This window comes from Grampus griseus (assembly GCF_964374135.1).
Source record: "Grampus griseus genome assembly, chromosome: 1".
Lineage (NCBI taxonomy): Eukaryota > Metazoa > Chordata > Mammalia > Artiodactyla > Delphinidae > Grampus > Grampus griseus.
The window spans coordinates 129,997,561-130,014,817 of NC_139017.1; the positions used below are offsets into that span (position 1 = coordinate 129,997,561).

At 37.5% G+C, this 17,257-nt stretch overlaps 1 protein-coding gene across 4 annotated transcripts in view; it reads left to right on the top strand.

The window, feature by feature from the left end:
- Nucleotides 1–17,257, top strand: part of DOCK7 (dedicator of cytokinesis 7) — a 208,485-nt gene that overhangs the window by 5,458 nt on the left and 185,770 nt on the right. For all 4 annotated transcript variants that reach the window (XM_082679929.1, XM_082679930.1, XM_082679931.1 and 1 more), the window contains exon 2: nt 17,127–17,232. In XM_082679929.1, the coding sequence (XP_082536055.1) occupies nt 17,127–17,232 (106 nt within the window). The remainder of the gene's footprint in view (nt 1–17,126; nt 17,233–17,257) is intronic.

Below are 17,257 nucleotides of genomic sequence, written 5' to 3' on the forward strand. Positions count from 1 at the left end.
GGAAGTCCCCAGAGTTGATCTTTTATTAATTAATGTCTTATCATTTGAAATGAGGTTTATTCCAAATAATGTCTCTTATTTATCATCTTTGTTTCCCTACCCCATCTTTTACCGAAAAGTTTGGGACCATACCACATGAGTCCTTCATTTTAACCTCAGCATATGACCGTCCCAATATATTGTTCAACCATCTTTCTCTTGAGCCTGAAGGGTATCTTGTACCTAAAACTTACCTGTGTTATTGTACTTTGAATCCCATACCTTGCCACCTCCTCCCAACCTTGATCTCACAATTTTCCCTTTCCTTTCTAGCATCTTCAATCTATTCTTTTTTATGGATGTTTCCCTTAAGCCATAAGACTTATCCTGCCTTTCTCTTCATAAAACAAAGAACCATCGAGTCTTCTGGCATTTCTGGCTGCCAACCAATCATTTCTTTTTCTTTTATAGTCAGTTTTCTCACATGTATGTGGTATAGTCACCAGTACTTCCTGCCTGTTCTCTTTCTCATCAATCCTGGGGCCATATGGTAGTGCTTACCATGCTACCTTATGTGTACTTGGATTATAGAACTCTTGAGAATTAGGAACATCTGACTTTTTTCTTTTGTTCATCACTGATTTCATGAGGTACAGTTTTTTTTTTTTCTTTTTCTTTCTGAACTTTCTCATGCTTGCCCTCCTTTCCCCTTTCCCCCTATTTTATACTGCTTTTCAGAGCTCTTTGAGGGCTGGTCTAGGTCTTTTTATCTACAGTGCTTAGCACAGAAACTTGTGTAAACTGGACGCATAAGAAGTGTAGGAATGAACGCCACCCTGCCACCTTGGAGCATCTTTCATTGCCTCACAACAAGGTCATGGCTGATCTAGTCCCTTCCTCCTCCAATTCAAACGTGTTACAAATGAAGTCTCCCTAAAACACAGCTTTTATCATGGCATTCTTATGTTCAAAAATATAAATGTAGTGGCTTCTTATGGGGTTAAATCCAAACTCCTGCTTGCATTTTAAAGTCATCTATAATCTGGTCCTTCTCTTGTTGCTTATTCTCTAGCTTACATTTTGGACTAGTCAGTCTGGTGTTTTCACTTTACCCCCACAAATGCTCTGCTCATTTCCATCTCTATAACTGTTCTGTTGGTTTTGTTTTTTTTTTTTATATATCCTGCCTTTCCTTTTCTAAATCTTACCCTTTGCTTTAGAGTACTCCAAGCTGCTGTCCTGACATTTGGGATAACCATTTCCTTGCTTTTCTTTATTTTTACTACCTATGAATGCATCCCTAAGCAATATAATTTTTTATTTTTGAATTCATTTAAATAGAATCATACTGTATGTTTGTATGCTTTTCTATCTTACTACTTTTGCTCAAAATTATATCTGTCAGATTCAGCCATGATGTTACAAGCAGTTGAAGTTCATTCATTTTCATTGCTTTATATTATTTCATTGTATAAATATACCACAATTTTCCATTCTACAGTAGATGGACATTTGGGTTGTTTCCAGTTTTTGACTATTAGAAACAGTGTTGCTATGAGCATTCCTATACATATATTCTGGTACATATGTTCATGAGTTTTTCTATGGTATGCTCAGGTGTGGAATTGCTAGGTTTTTTTTTTTTTTTTTGCGGTACGCGGGTCCCTTACTGCTGTGGCCTCTCCCGTTGCGGAGCACAGGCTCCGGACGCGCAGGCTCAGCGGCCATGGCTCACGGGCCCAGCCGCTCCGCGGCACGTGGGATCCTCCCGGACCGGGGCACGAACCCGTGTCCCCTAAATCGGCAGGCGGACTCTCAACCACTGCGCCACCAGGGAAGCCCGAATTGCTAGGTTTTTATTGCTTGTCCTAGCAGTTTTATTTATCATCAAGTTTATTAGGCTATGCCAAACTGTTTTCTAAGGTAGTTGTGGAAATTTACACTCCCACAATTTTGCCTTACGTAGTTACCATCACTTGGTATTGCCAGCTTTTTCATTTTGCCAATCTGGTGGATGCATGATCCTATCTTATTGTAAAAGTTTTACTACATATTTGCTTGATAACTAATGAGATTGAGCCCTGTTTTGTATGTTTATTGACCATTTGAATTTACTTTTTTGTAAATTACCTAATTAAATACTTTGCCATTTTTCCTTCCTTGTTTTTTCCCTTTGGATTGTCTTTTTCTTATTGATTTGTGTGAGTACTTTATATGTATTCCGTAGATTAATCATTTATTGATTATATGTTTCGCAAATATCTTTTCCTACACTGTGGTTTGTTTTTTAATTCTTTTTATAGAGTCTTTTACTTTTTTTTTTTGGGCTGCACATTGCGGCGTGTGGGATCTTAGTTCCCTGACCAGGGATTGAACCTGGGCCTCCTGCAGTGGAAGTGTGGGGTCTTAACCACTGGACAGCCAGGGAAGTCCAAAATGGAATCTTTTGAAAACTACGTTTTAATGCAGTATATCAGGTTTTTTTTTTAACGTTTAGTATTTTGGGGGTCTTGTTTAAGAAATATTTTATTCTCTGAGGTCATTAAGATATTCATCTGATTTATAATAAACTTTGTAATTACCTCCTTTGTGTTTAGGTTTATATTCCACCTGGACTTGATATGTGTATGGTGTGAAATTTTAATTTTTTCAGAATGGATTCTCCTTTCCCCATTGATCTGTCCTGCCATGTCTATAATAGATGTGTGTGTCCTTATTTGTGGGTTTTTTTTAATGGGCTCTCTATTTTGTCCCAGTGGTCTAGTTATACATCTTTTCACTAATTATAAACAATTTTCATTGTAATAAGTTTTGGAATTTGGTAGACTCTCTCCTCTCACTTTAAAAAAAATAAGTGTCTTAGCTGCTCTTAGCTTTTTGAATTTCCGTGTATATTTTAGAATCCACCAAAAACAAACAAACAAAAAACTCCCAAATCCTATTAGAATTTGATTGGGATTGCACTGAATCTGTACATCAATTTGGGGGAGAAATGACATTCTTATAATACTGATTCATGGTCGTGGTGTATCTCTCCATTTATTTAGGTCTTCTTTGTATCACACAATGAAATTTTGTAGTTTTCTCCGTAAGGTTCTTGCATATCTTTTGTTAGATTTATCCCTAGGTATATAACAATTTTGTATCAGCTATATACCTTGTTAAACTCTTGTTAAATCTAAGAATGTACCTGTGGATTCCTTTGTATTTTCTTTTTCTTTTTTTAAAAATTTTTACCAAAGTTTAATAATAGTCCTTGATTCTTCAAAATGGGCACAGGCTTTTCAACTCCGGACAGTCCTCAGGTTACACAATAGCTTTCTGGGACTGATTCAACCAGAACTGTTGTGCTTTCTCAGGAAAACACAGGGTCAGTCTTTTTCAGGAGACCTTATATTCCAGCTCCATACTTGAGAAACTCCTGGTACAGGAAGACTGAACAAAGCTGAGGGGGAAGATCAGGCTGCAGTCAACCTACTTACTCTCCTGTGGCCTTTCTATTTTCCACGTAGACAGCCGTATCATCTGAAAATCAAGAATTTTTGTTTTGTCTTTTCCAAACCTTGTAACTGATTTATTTTTTTGTGTTGGTCTGCAGGCTATTATCTTGCATTATTGTACAGATTTTTACTACCATTTCTACTCAACATTGTGTTAATATTGAGCATCCTCATTTTGTTTATAATCTCAAAGGGAAAGCTTTCTGTGTTTCACTTAATATTAAGCCTGGTGATTACTGTAGGTTTTTTGTAGGTACTCTTTTAGGCTGGGTTCCCTAGAAAATAGAGACTGAAACAAGGATTAAGAGTTGAGGCTTGGGGCTTCCCTGGTGGCGCAGTGGTTGAGAGTCCGCCTGCCGATGCAGGGGACATGGGTTCGTGCCCCAGTCCGGGAAGATCCCACATGCCGTGGAGCGGCTGGTCCCATGAGCCATGGCCGCTGAGCCTGCGAGTACGGAGCCTGTGCTCCGCAACGGGAGAGGCCACAACAGTGAGAGGCCCACATATCGCAAAAAAAAAAAAAAAAAAAAAAGAGTTGAGGCTTGGACTTCCCTGGTGGCGCAGTGGTTAGGAATCCGCCTGCCAATGCAGGGGACACGGGTTCGAACCCTGGTCTGGGAAGATCCCACCGGCTGCGGAGCAACTAAGCCAATGTGCCACAACTACTCAGCCTGCGCTCTAGAGCCCGTGAGCCACAACTACTGAAGCCCGTGTGCTGCAACTTCTGAGCCCGCATGCTGCAACTACTGAAGCCTGAGTGCCTAGAGCCCATGTTTCACAACGAGAGAAGCCACCGCAATGAGAAGCCCACGCACTGCAACGAAGAGTGGCCCCCGCTCGCCGAAACTAGAGAAAGCCCGTGCACAGCAACGAAGACCCAACGCAGCCAACAAAAAAAAAAGTTGAGTTTTTTTCTGGGAGGCATAATCCCAGGGCATTAAAAGAGAAGAGGAAAGTGAAGAGAAGGATGGGAAACAATGCAAGGTGATACCTTATCTCGTTGGCCACTGCTTCACAAAGAGCTAAAGAGAGATCGTTTGCCAGGTGTGCACGCTTGGCCGCACAGGATATCTTTAGACAGAGGAACAGTTCCTTAGATGTGTAGATGGCACTGTGGAAGAAGAGGAAGTTTATCTACCTGCTTTTCTCCTGCATCCTGTTTTCCATTAGTCAATTCAGTCTCCACAGAGAGTGAGTTTCCTTTAGTTTCTGGGATGCATCTTTTGGACCCCTTTGGCAACCGCTTGAGATGTCTCTGCTTTTTCAGTGGGCTTTTACAGAAGAGACTTTTTGGTTGCAAGTGACAGAAACTCAAATCAGATTAATTTGCACATATAAAAAAAAAAGGTGCTGACTCATGTTAACTGAGTACATTGGGTCCAGGGATACAGGTGATGTTAGTAGGCCTCTTATCTTCATGTCTTGGCTAGGTTTTCCACAAAATTATAACAAAATGGTTACAATGAGAATTGACAGCCCCAGGCTCGAATCCTACAAGTTTAGCTGTGGCAGAAAAGATCCAGGGACACAGTTATTGGTCTGGCTTGGATCACATGTCCTTCCTTGAACCAATTACTGTGTTTAGGGATATAGGGGATTCTGGCCAGTCCTGGGTCATATGTCCTCTGTGGTTTGGGGGAGAGATGTGATGGTGTCAGCAACACCCAATCTCAAGGAATGAGTTGCTTATCAAAAAGGAGTTTCTAACCAAAAGAAGGAGGGTCAGAGTGCTGGTCCCCAAAACAACTGATATTCTTTAAATAAAATTAGTCATTTGAAGTTGTGTAGCATCCCTATAATCATTTAAATATATAGCTGTATAGTCAGCTCTACTACCTGCTAAAATTTAAATGTAACTGGTGAAATACAAAAAACAAACAAAACCAGGGTAACCTGATGCCAGCTGTGGATCCCCTGTCTCTTAACTTGGTTAAGTTTAGCTCTCACCTTAATGCCAACTCACAGCCTCCCAAAGAGGTCTACTTGGTTCTTGTTTTTTGGCTTTCCCATGCTTCTTTCTGTACCTGCACTCCTGCATCCACATGAGGTGTTCCATGTTTGTCCTGTTACACCAGAAAACTGAACTCCTTCACTCATATCAGCCTTTTAATGATTTTAAACTTTGCTAAAGATACAGGGGTGGTGGTAAGGAGCCTCAGAGTCCAAAACTTTCTTAGTGACTCCACTGCAACTCCTCTTTTTCCTGTCACCATCATTCTTTCTCTGACTGTAAGCAATTTCTTACCCTTATCGTCACAGAGTAGTTCCAACCATATCCAAGCTCTTTTTGTTTTTTAAAAAGACAACTTTATAGAGGTATACTTTACATACCGTACAGTTAATTCATTTTAAGTGTACCATTCAGTGATTTTTAGGAAATTTATAAAGTTGTGAAACCATCACCCACAATCCTGTTTTAGAGCATTTTCGTCCCCCTCCCCCCAGAACCCCTTGTGCCAGTTTGTAGTCACTCCCTAGTTCCACCCCAAGCCCCAGGCAACCACTAATATGCTTTATGTCTGTCTCTCTTTCTCTAGATTTGCCTTTTCTGAACATATCATATAAATGGAATCATACAATATGTGGCCTTTTGTGTCTGGCTTCCTTCACTTAGCGTAACATTTCAAGGTTTGTCAAGTAGTAGCATGTATCAGTACTTGTGAAGTGGCATTTCATTATGGTTTTGATTTGCATTTCCCTAATGATTAGTGATGTTTTTCTTGTGCTTATTAACCATTTACATATCTATTTACATATCTGTCTATATTGGTGAACTATCAAAATCTTTTGCTCATTTTTAAATTAGATTATTTATCTTGTTTTTGAGTTGTAAGAGTTCTTTATATGTTTTAGATAAAGGTCCTTTATTAGATATATGATTTGCAAATATTTTCTCCCTGTCTGGTTTTTTATTTTCTTAATGGTGACAGTGGTGTGTTAGTTTCTGCTTTATAACAAAGTGAAAAAATATGGAACACTTCACGAATTTGCATGTCATCCTTGCACAGGGGCCATGCTAATCTTCTCTGTATCGTTCCAATTTTAGTATATGTGTGCCGAAGCGAGCACTTAATGGTGAATTTTGAAGCACAAAGATGTACATTTTGATGAAATCCAATTTATTAATTTTTTTTCTTTTTTATGGATCATGATTTTGGTGTTGTTAGATCTAAGACTTGGCTTAATTTATACTCAAGAAGATTTCCTTCTCTGTTTTCTTCTAGAAGTTTTTATAGTTTTAGCTCTTACTTTTGGTTTATGATCCATTTAGCATTAATTTTTGTGCATGGTGTGAGAAGGGGTCTAAATTCATCTTTTGTATATGAATGTTCAGTTGATGTAACACTCTTTGTTGAAAAGACTGTCCTCTTCTCATTGAATTACCCTGATACCTTGTTAAAAATCATTGATCTGTATGTCTGTCCTTACAGTATCAAACTGTTCTGATTACTCTCATTTTACAGTAAAATTTGATAGCTGGAAGTGTAAGTCCTTCAACTTTTTTTGTCTTTTTCAAAATTGTTTTGCCTATTCTGGATTTTTTCCATTTCTGTAAACATTTTAGGATCAATATCAACATGAATTTTACCAATTTCTGCAAATATTCTTTTTTTTGTTGTTGTTGTTGTTTGTTTGTTTGTTTGTGGTACACGGGCCTCTCACTGCTGAGGCCCCTCCTGCCGCGGAGCACAGGCTCCAGACGTACAGGCCCAGCGGCCACGGCCCACGGGCCCAGCCGCTCCGCGGCATGTGGGATCTTCCCGGACCGGGGCACGAACTGCATTGGCAGGCGGACTCTCAACCACCGCGCCACCAGGGAAGCCCTCTTGGGGTTTTGACAGGGATTACATTCAATCTGTAGATTAGTTTGGGGAGAATTGCCATCAACAATATCAAGTCTTCAAATCCATGAACACAGGGCTTCCCTGGTGGTGCAGTGGTTAAGAATCCGCCTGCCACTGCAGGGGACATGAGTTTGATCCCTGGTCCGGGAAGATCCCACATGCCGCGGAGCAGCTAAGTCCATGCGCCACAACTACTAAGCCTGCACTCTAGAGCCCGTGAGCCACAACTACTGAGCCTGCGTGCCACAACTACTGAAGCTCGTGTGCCTAGAGCCCATGCTCCGCAACAAGAGAAGCCTCCGCTCACCGCAACTGGAGAAAAGCCCGCGCGTGGCAATGAAGACCCAATGCAGCCAAAATAAATAAATAAATAAAATAAATTAATTAAAAAAAAAATCCATGAACACACTGTCTCTTCATTTATTTCGAGCTTTTTTGATTTCTCTTAGTAAAGTTTTAAAGTTTTCAGTGTGCAAGTCTTATACTTCTTTTGTTAAATCTATTTCTAAGTATTATATTGTTTTTGATTTTATCATGAATGGAATTAAAGAATTTGGTTTGTTTGTTGCTGGTTTATAGAAATACAATTGATTTTTGAATATTGAATTTGTATCTTCTGACGTTCCTGAACTTATTTATTAGTTCTAGTAATTTTTGGTGGATTCCTTAAGATTTTCTGCCTACAGGACATATTGTCTGTGAGTAAAGATAGTTTTATTTCTTCCTTTCCAATCTTAATGCTTTTAATTTCTTCCCTTTCCTTCCTTCCTTCCCTCCCTCCTTTCCTCCCCGTCCTTTCTTCCTCCTTCCCTCCCTTTCCTTCCCCCCTCTCTTCCTTCTTTCCATTTTTCCTTCTTTCCTTCCCATATTCCACTGGCTGGATCCTGCAGTGTAGTGTTGAATAGAAGTGGTGAGAGTACACATCCTTGCTTTCTTTCCCGTCTAAGGAAGAAAGCATTTTACCATTTAGTATGATGTTATCTGTAGGCAGATGCTGTAGGAAAGGGAAGGAGGGGAACATTTGAGAAGTATTTAAGACTTAGGATGAACAGAGTTTAGCAACTAATTGTATACAGTTTACATCAGGATATAATTTGTATGTTTGTGGGTAAGGAGATTCTGGCTTTATTTTTATGAAGTAGAGTGGAGTTAAGGATATATTTATTTCCTTTTGGGAGGATTGACTTTTTACAGTAGAGGTTTTTTCCCCTTCAGTTTTCTTTTTAGTTGGCAATTTCAGATCAGTGTTAATTTTTTCAAATGCTAAATTTAAAAATCTTTTTTTCTGTAGTTATAACTTAATATGTTCCATGAAGTAGGGAGCATTATTATCACCATGTTTTAGTTGAGGAAATTGAGATATAGTGAAATGCTGTAGATCAGAATGATGGGGACTTCCAAGTCTCCTTAATACAGTGCTTTCTAAATCTTTAACTTAAATGTCATCCCAAAATAGCGTCAGATGGGATACATGAGTCATCTGACATCTTTTTTCCTTCATCCTCCCCCAAAAGGAACTATGTCTTAAATGTTAAGTGTATTATAGAGAAGGATTATTTCTGTTCTTTGGTTTCACAAATCAGCCTGTATGTGTTTTTGTTTTCTTGGGGTTTTAGTGGTTACTGGTCCACTCTGGACCTTAATTCCTAAAGAATTCAACACAGGATAACTTACAAATGACAGTGCCTCAGATGGGAGTTTTATTTAGCCATCCGTGAGAGATAGGAAACAGATCATAGCAGTGGTGGTAGTTATTATAGTGTTCCTATTAATATGTTGGTATATACTACAGACATTTTCACTGGACATCTTTAACTGACCTCCTGGTTAGGTTCTGGAGAATATAGAAATAATTAATATAAACTATAACTAGAATTATTTACCTTTGGAAACTTGCTTCCATGGAAAGAGGCCTTGGGAGTTTTATGGATCTGAATTCAAACCGTCTCTACCTTTCATAAGTTACTCTGTTTTTCAAGTTTATCTAAAAATATCTATTTTTTTCTTACTATAAAATAATATATGGTACTGCAGAAAATGTGGAAATGCAAAAGGCCCAAAAGATAAAATAAAAATCACCCATAATTCTTGATTTAGATAAAAATCTCTCAGTGGAGCTTACATTCAAGTGATGATCTTTGCGAAGACTAGAAATAGCTTAAATGTCTACAGTAGAGACTGGTTAAATACGTTGCAGTTTATTCATTTTATGGACTCTATATCAGATAAAAAGGAGAACAGTGGTTAAGAGTGGGGGCTCTGGGCTTCCCTGGTGGCGCAGTGGTTGAGAGTCCGCCTGCCGATGCAGGGGACACAGGTTCGTGCCCCGGACCGGGAAGATCCCACATGCTGCGGAGCAGCTCTGCCTGCTGAGCCTGCGCGTCCAGAGCCTGTGTTCCGCAATGGGAGAGGCCACAACAGTGAGAGGCCCGCGTACCGCAAAAAAAAAAAGAGTGGGGGCTCTAAGTTGAGACCTTAGTGCTATTCCTTATTGGTTGTATGACCTGAACGTCTTAAAACTTCAGTATGCTGGTATAGTGCCTACTTCATGAGTTCTTCTGAAGATTAAATGAGGTATATCAAATTTAACACTTTTATGTGTATCTGGCACATTGTAAATGCTTGATAAATATTGCTAGAATATTATTATTATTTTATGTGCTGATATGGAAAGATTCCTAAGATAATTAAGTGTATAATGTAAGATATTGAGAAAAGGTTATGTATGATGTCATATGTCATATTAAAAAATAAGGATTTCTTATATATGCACTGATGTACACACATCTTTTTCTTGAAGGACACCTAAGAAAATATTCAGTGGTCACATGTGGGGAATACGGTTGGGGATTGGAAATGGTAGAGAGTTACACCTTTTGTTTTTACTTCTTTGTGAACTTTGAGTTTTTAATACCATGTACATTTTCCTTTTATTTACTTTTTTAATCTTTTTTTTTTAAAAAAGATGTCTTCCTTTATCAAGTTGTTTTGTCTTTTCTCCATACTGGAAAATCTTATTCTCTCCATACTGGAGAAATCTTATTTTCTCTGCTTCTCATAGTAAGTTTATTTACATAATTGTAGAGCTTGAATGTAGTTCTAGAACCAGCCCTTTGCAGATATGCTGAAGACGTATTAGAGACTACTTTGAGATAAGTAAACATGTTATCTTGTTAAAACATTGCTAAAAAAGAAAAGTTTCACATAGAATAAGAGAGCATTGTGTTTCAGTAGAAGTTTTTTTTTTTCTTCAGTAGTAGTTTTTAAACTTTACCAGTTAACAAATGGGATAGTAATGATGTCAGCTAGGCTCTTAAAGAAAAGGTTTTACACATGTAGAACTCTTCTGTTGTTTCAGATTTTTTCCCCCCAGCAAACACTCACCTGATTACTTGACAGTAATAGATAAAAAGGCATACTTCTTGTGTCTTTCCAATCAATTAGAAAGCAACAATACTTATAGATTAATTTCATCTGAAAGGCATTTGGAAAGTCCATATACTAGGTAGTCTCTAAATTCTTCCTTTTCCCTTACCTCCTTTTTTCTCTCTCCACTACACCTGTCTCTCCATTCCTCTTTCTCCACCCCCCCCCATTGTCTTAATTGTCTTAGACATCGAGGATGTAAAGATTAATAAAATGTAGTTCCTGCACTCAAGAAGTTCCTATCAATTGTTCCATTCTAGCATTCTTATTGAACTACTTTTTTGGGGGGAGGAATTATGAATTTCGCTATAGTCTCATTTTTTTCACTTCAGCTTTTTAAACATTTTTTAAGCACCCAGAGTGTGCTAGGCACTCTGCTGGAGGGTGCAAAGATAAGTAAAGCTAATTGCTTAGTTCCTTGCAAGGAGATAGGTAAATAGATTTGAGAACAATTTGATATGACTAAGGTACTATGACTAAGGTACTGCTCGGTTTTCACAGTGGGGTAGTTCTTGATAGGAAAATGGCACCAGACAGAGTTAAAAAATGTACGTTTTCTTTAATGGCAGAAATTAGCCTGCTTTGAGACATTTATACAAAAAAAGAGACATAGCGTACTCCTATCAGAAGTAAAGTTTCCTTGTCCTCCTTCATTCCTCAAGGAGGTCGCAAAGGCACCTCTGAAGAGGGAGAGTGTTCCAGGCCTGAAAAGCCATATTCTTGATACTTTACCGCACCTTTTTTTTGTCCACCATACTTTTACATCTGTGGGTCGCATTACTACTATTCTAGAAAAATCTACTTTGCAGTTTATGTGCTTCTATCAAAGAGAATGTTTATAAACATTAGGCTTTCTCACTGCTGAAATCAAACTCTGTCAGCAAGCCCAGGTTTTTATTCCACCATAGAAAGCAGTCTAGCTAGTCTGCTGCCTGTCTGAACTAGCCTCCTGGAAACTCCATTTCCTCAAATGAATGCGCATAAACACAAAATGCTTTGAAAGCGCAGAGGACGAGTGTCTAACCTGAGGAAAACAGGGCAGAAATAATCAGGCAGGGATATATGGAGGATATGATATACTTCTTGAAGAGTATTTGGCACATCTGTATTCCATATTTAGTTTGCTGGTTTCCTCTGTTAAGGCAGAGTAACCATAACTGAAGTGTTTTAAGCTAAATTATAGACATAATTTGCATCTCTAAAACATAAGGACATTTCCCTCCATTGTTATAATACTGTTTTCCCACATTAAAAAAACACTGATTCTTAATTATGTAATACCTTGTCCATGTTCAGATTTCTCATTATCCCCAGAAATGTCTTTTATAGCTGGTTTGTTCAAATCAAGATCCAGTTAAGGACCATTCATTGCATTTGGTTATATCGCTTAAGTCTTTTTTTCCCTTTTTGAGTAGACTTTAATTTTTAATCTTAAGTCTTTTTTATGCTAAAACTTAGCCCACTGCCTTTATTTATTTATTCATCACATTGACTTGTTGAAGAGACTTGACATTATAGAATGAGCTTTCTTCTGGTTTTTGTCTGATTGCTTTTTTTTAGTATTGTTAACACTGTTCTCTGTATTTCTTGTAATCTGGATGTTAGATATACAGGTTTGATTCAGTTCAGGTTAAATATTTGTGGCACAAATACTGGAAAGGTGATACAGTGTTGCATTTCTTTAATCTATTGTTTTCTTTATTTTGCCTCTTTTGGTCTTTAATACCAACTGTACACTATGGTAGAACTGTGATTCAATCCATCAGTCATCAGTCATGGACTTGGATAGTCACAGCACTGGAGTATCATCTGTTCTTGTCCTTTTTCTTTTGGGGATTTTTAGCTAGCCCTTTCTTGCCTTGTCTCTGATATGTGCCCTTACTTGGTATATTCCATGGTATATTCCCTTATACTTCTTCTCTGAGTTCTGTGTTTAATATAAACAGTGCCAGTTCCAAGAGATCTTATTCTCTTATTTGCATATTACATTGCAGATATTTTTTTGTGACTTTATAGGAGTAGCTCAACTAACCTCTTTTATTTTAGTCTAAACTCTCCTTACTCATCTTTACTCAAGTGTTTCCTCTGGTCCCATGAAGAACGACTAGAGATGAGAGAGGCCCAGATTGGCTTTGGGACTTTCTGGAAATCATGGTTGATCGGGCATCTGAAAGTGGGATGAGGTTAGAGGAAAAGTTAAATGCAACATAATTTTCCCTCAGGATGTGGATCCTTTGTTGGTTATTTCTAATATACCATGGTGAACGGCCTTAGCGAGTGCTTGCTTTTGTAAAAACTGTAATGCATGTTGACATAGTGAGGGAGCTTACGGAAATGGAGAGAGTTGGTAAGGAGTTAAATAGGTCAAATATTGGATCATGTGCTTTTGGAAGGGGAAGAAGATATTCTGCTATTATAATTTAAGAGTGTAAGTAACTATGGAATTTTTGACCTACTCTTCTTTCCACTTTGCAGTTAATACTAATAGCTTATTAGAAGTAAAAAAGACTTCCTTGTATTGCTTTACTATATGAGCTTCATTAGGAGTAGGAAAAATTGTTATTAAAAAAGTAATCTGTGATAAAGGATTTTAATTGATAACAGGTACTGTTACTCCTGATAACAGTTTATTCATTAAATTTCTTGTGTTGCATACTTTGGACCATAGTATGGTTAAGAGATAACTGTTTTTTGTTTGTTTGTTTGTTTGTTTTGGTGGTACGCGGGCCTCTCACTGTTGTGGAGCACAGGCTCCGGACGCGCAGGCTCAGCGGCCATGGCTCACGGGCCCAGCCGCTCCGCAGCATGTGGGATCTTCCCGGACCGGGGCACGAACCCGTGTCCCCTGCATCGGCAGGTGGACTCTCAACCACTGCGCCACCAGGGAAGCCCGATACTGTTTTTTTAATTTGGGAAAATTTCCTCACTTATCATTGAGGAAATCTTTTCATGCAGAGGGTCTCAGTATAAATACATCCTTTGTCTGGGTGGCAGATGGTTTTATTGCCATTATAGCTCAGTTTGGAAATGGTTCTTACTTCAAATTATTGCTGATTTTCTCTTTGGGGGAAATTATGTCATGTATAAATAAGACAAATATTTGTAATGTGGGGATTATCCTTTGTCTCTGTTATTAAATGAAAGATTGTTATTAAATGAAAGATTGTCTCTTTTTGAAGTAATCATATTTTAAATTTTGTTTCACTTTTTAACATTTTCTGAAATCAGGGTATGTCTTTCAATTAATTGATAGTGTATTGCTTAATTAGCGAGGTTTTTCTTTCTTAGCTGTACCTGAAGTAATAGCAAGTCTTAACAGTTACTGAGATCTTGAACTTGATCAAATATAGCAGTTTACAATTCAGATTACTCGTGGTTTAGCCCCAGAAACACTGAGAAACAGAAGCACTGAGGTAGTGCTGAGGTTGGTAGACTGAGTTGAGTAGCACTGAGGAAGATAGACACAATACTTGTTCTCTGTCTCTCTCTCTCTTTTTAAAAGCTTTTTCATATTTTCATCTCAGTCTTGACAACAGGATCAGGAGATTGTAAGGTCTTTAAACCAAACATAATAATGAACATTCACAGTGTATAGGCTTCATTAAAAGCCTAAGGGGAGTCATAAACTACAGTGAATGTTCCTGTCCTCTCACATCCAGATGCTTTACAGAATTTGCCCTTTGCCCTCTCCTCAATCTGTATCCTCCTTCAAAGGTTACATTCCTCCTTTAGCTTTCATCTCTAACCTCTAATCGTTTCTTCATGCTCTTCTCTTCCTCCCTTGTCTTTTCTGAGTTAGTCTTTTTTATTTATTTACTTATTTTTAAAAATTCAGTAGACTTCTGTGGGAGAGCAGTTTTAGATTTACAGAAAAGTGGAAAGTACAGAGAGTTCCCATGTTTACTTCCCAACCAAGTTTTCCCTTTTATTAACATCTTGGATTAGTATGATACATTTGTTATAATAGATTTGTTATAATAGATAAGCTAATATTGATACATTATTATTAACTAAAGTCCATAGATTACATTAGGTTTACTGTTTGTGTTGTATATTCTATAGGTTTTGACAAATGTATAATGATATGTATCCATCATGATAGTATCATAGAGAATAGTTTCACTGCCCTAAAAATCCCTGTGCATTACTTACTCATCTCTTCCTTTTCCTCCTTCTTCCAACCCCTGGCAACCACTGTTTTTCACCCCTCCATAGTTTGCCTTTTCCAGAATGTCATATAGGTGGAATCATACAGTATGGTATCCTTGTCAGATGGGCTTCTTTCACTTAGCAGTATTCTTTTAAGGTTCTTCCATGTCTTTTTTGGCTTGATAGTGCATTTCTTTTTACTGCTGAATAATGTTCCATTGTATGAATGTACCATAGTTTGTTTATCCATTTACCTATTGAAGGATAAGCTTCCAAGTTTTGACAATTATGAATAACAGATTAGCCTTTTTTAAAACACATATATGATCTAATGTACTTCAGATCACCTGTAAAGAAAAAGTTGAGCTAATTCAGTATCTTGAGCCTTAAAAATGATAACTCTTTTACTTTTCTATCAAAAATTTCTAACTGAGTGGTCAGCTCCTAACAGTGCTCAAGAGATGTGTGTGGAGTGATTGAATATGAAAATAGTTAAGGGGGTATGGAAGAGAAGAAGGAAGCTAAAGATTATATCATATATTTGGATAATTTTTGGAAAATGAAATTGTGTAGAAATTCAGCTGGAAATTTGAAAGGGCACTAAGATGTTCAGGGCTCTGAATTCAACCATTAATTTGAGAACACTCCAGAACAAAAGTATCATCAAGCTGGCCCAGAATCGAAGGCAGTAGGCCAGTTTCACTTTACGTTTAGTGGAATGATAGGAAGAAGTTAGGGTTTATTTTTTGGAAAAGAGTAAAAGAACAAAAGGCAAGGTTTATAAAATAGTGACCAGTTGATGATCATAGGGTGGAGGTTAGATATTGACATCAGGAAAATAATTGTACAAAATCTATTGATAGTTGTCTTTATTTTGTGTTCTTTAGTTACATTTTTTACTTAGTAAAAATGTTACTAATATGAGGAAGTTATTTAATGACTGGATTTAAGACTCACAGAATATTTTGGTTTATAATTTTGTGAAGTCTAAGGAATATAGAGCTTAATGAGCTACAGAGTCATTCAAATGTATAAAATATTTTTGTTTTAGAAATATTTATTTATTTATTTGGCTGCACTGGGTCTTAGTTGTGGCATGAGGGATCTTCGTTGCCACGTGTGGGATCTTTTAGTTGTGGCATGTGGGATCTAGTTCCCTGACCAGGGATGGAACCCAGGCCCTCTGCATTGGGAGTGCAGAGTCTTAACCACTGAACCAACAGGGAAGTCCCTAGAAATGTCATTTAGTAAATTTGAAATACTAGTATGCTCCCAAGGGTCAACAAGCAGCTTGAAATCGTGGAACTTCTAAACTTTAATCCTGTTTCAGATAAGGACTTACTGGTCAAGTTATGTTATGGTAATGCCTTTGTGGTTTACTTCATTCGTCAGTAATACTATGTATTTCATAGGACTAAATATACATTTCTCTGTTTTAAGTGCCACATGCTAAATATTTTAGGGGAAATAGCAATGAATGAAACCACTGCCTCTCTTTATATAGGGCGTACATGAATGTGGAGAAAATAACTAGGAAGGAGGAAAATGCAAGTTAGGTTATGATAAATGCTCTAACAGTTTTTAAGAAGGGTGGTATTTTAGCTGTGGTGAGTCAAGAATCTTGTATGGAAGTCTTGCCATTTGAGTTTTACCCCTAAAACTAATTAAGAGTTGAATTTGTGGATATAGGAGAGAAACAGCATTCTAGGAAGCAGTTTATGTTCATTGAGAAGAATTTGGGAAGGGATATGTAAGGCTGAAAAGGTGATTAGGGTCAGATTATGGAAAGCCATTAATGCCAGAGTATAAAGACAATTTTTATTAGTTAAGTAAAAATAGGGAATAGTTTTCTGGGGCATGAATATTGTTTATAAAGTATTTTGAATTAATTTTATATCCTTAAAATATATACACATTAATATATACATCTTATTATAGCTTCCAGCTCTATCATAAACCAAAGTATCAATATGTTCCCTGAAATGCCATATACAAAAAAAGCCTTATGTAAGTTGGCTGTAAGTATTGTATGCTATATCAGCGTTATAAAGATGTTCTACTGTAATTATAAGCAGTATTTACCAAAATATCTTATAAATTTATAGCCTTATTGATGTGCTGAGATTTTGTTGTTCTTTAGATGACTTTTGAAAATACTTAGCTTTCTCCCATTTTAAGTTAGTTTGTTTTCCTTTTAAAAACAATGTATTTGCTTTTTTTGTTGTAGAACTGTGGCTGCTGAAGTTAGGAAGCAGATTTCTGGACAGTACAGTGGTTCTCCCCAGCTGCTCAAAAACCTCAACATTGTTGGCAGTATATCCCATCATACCACAGTAAGTAGCATATTTAAAATATGGT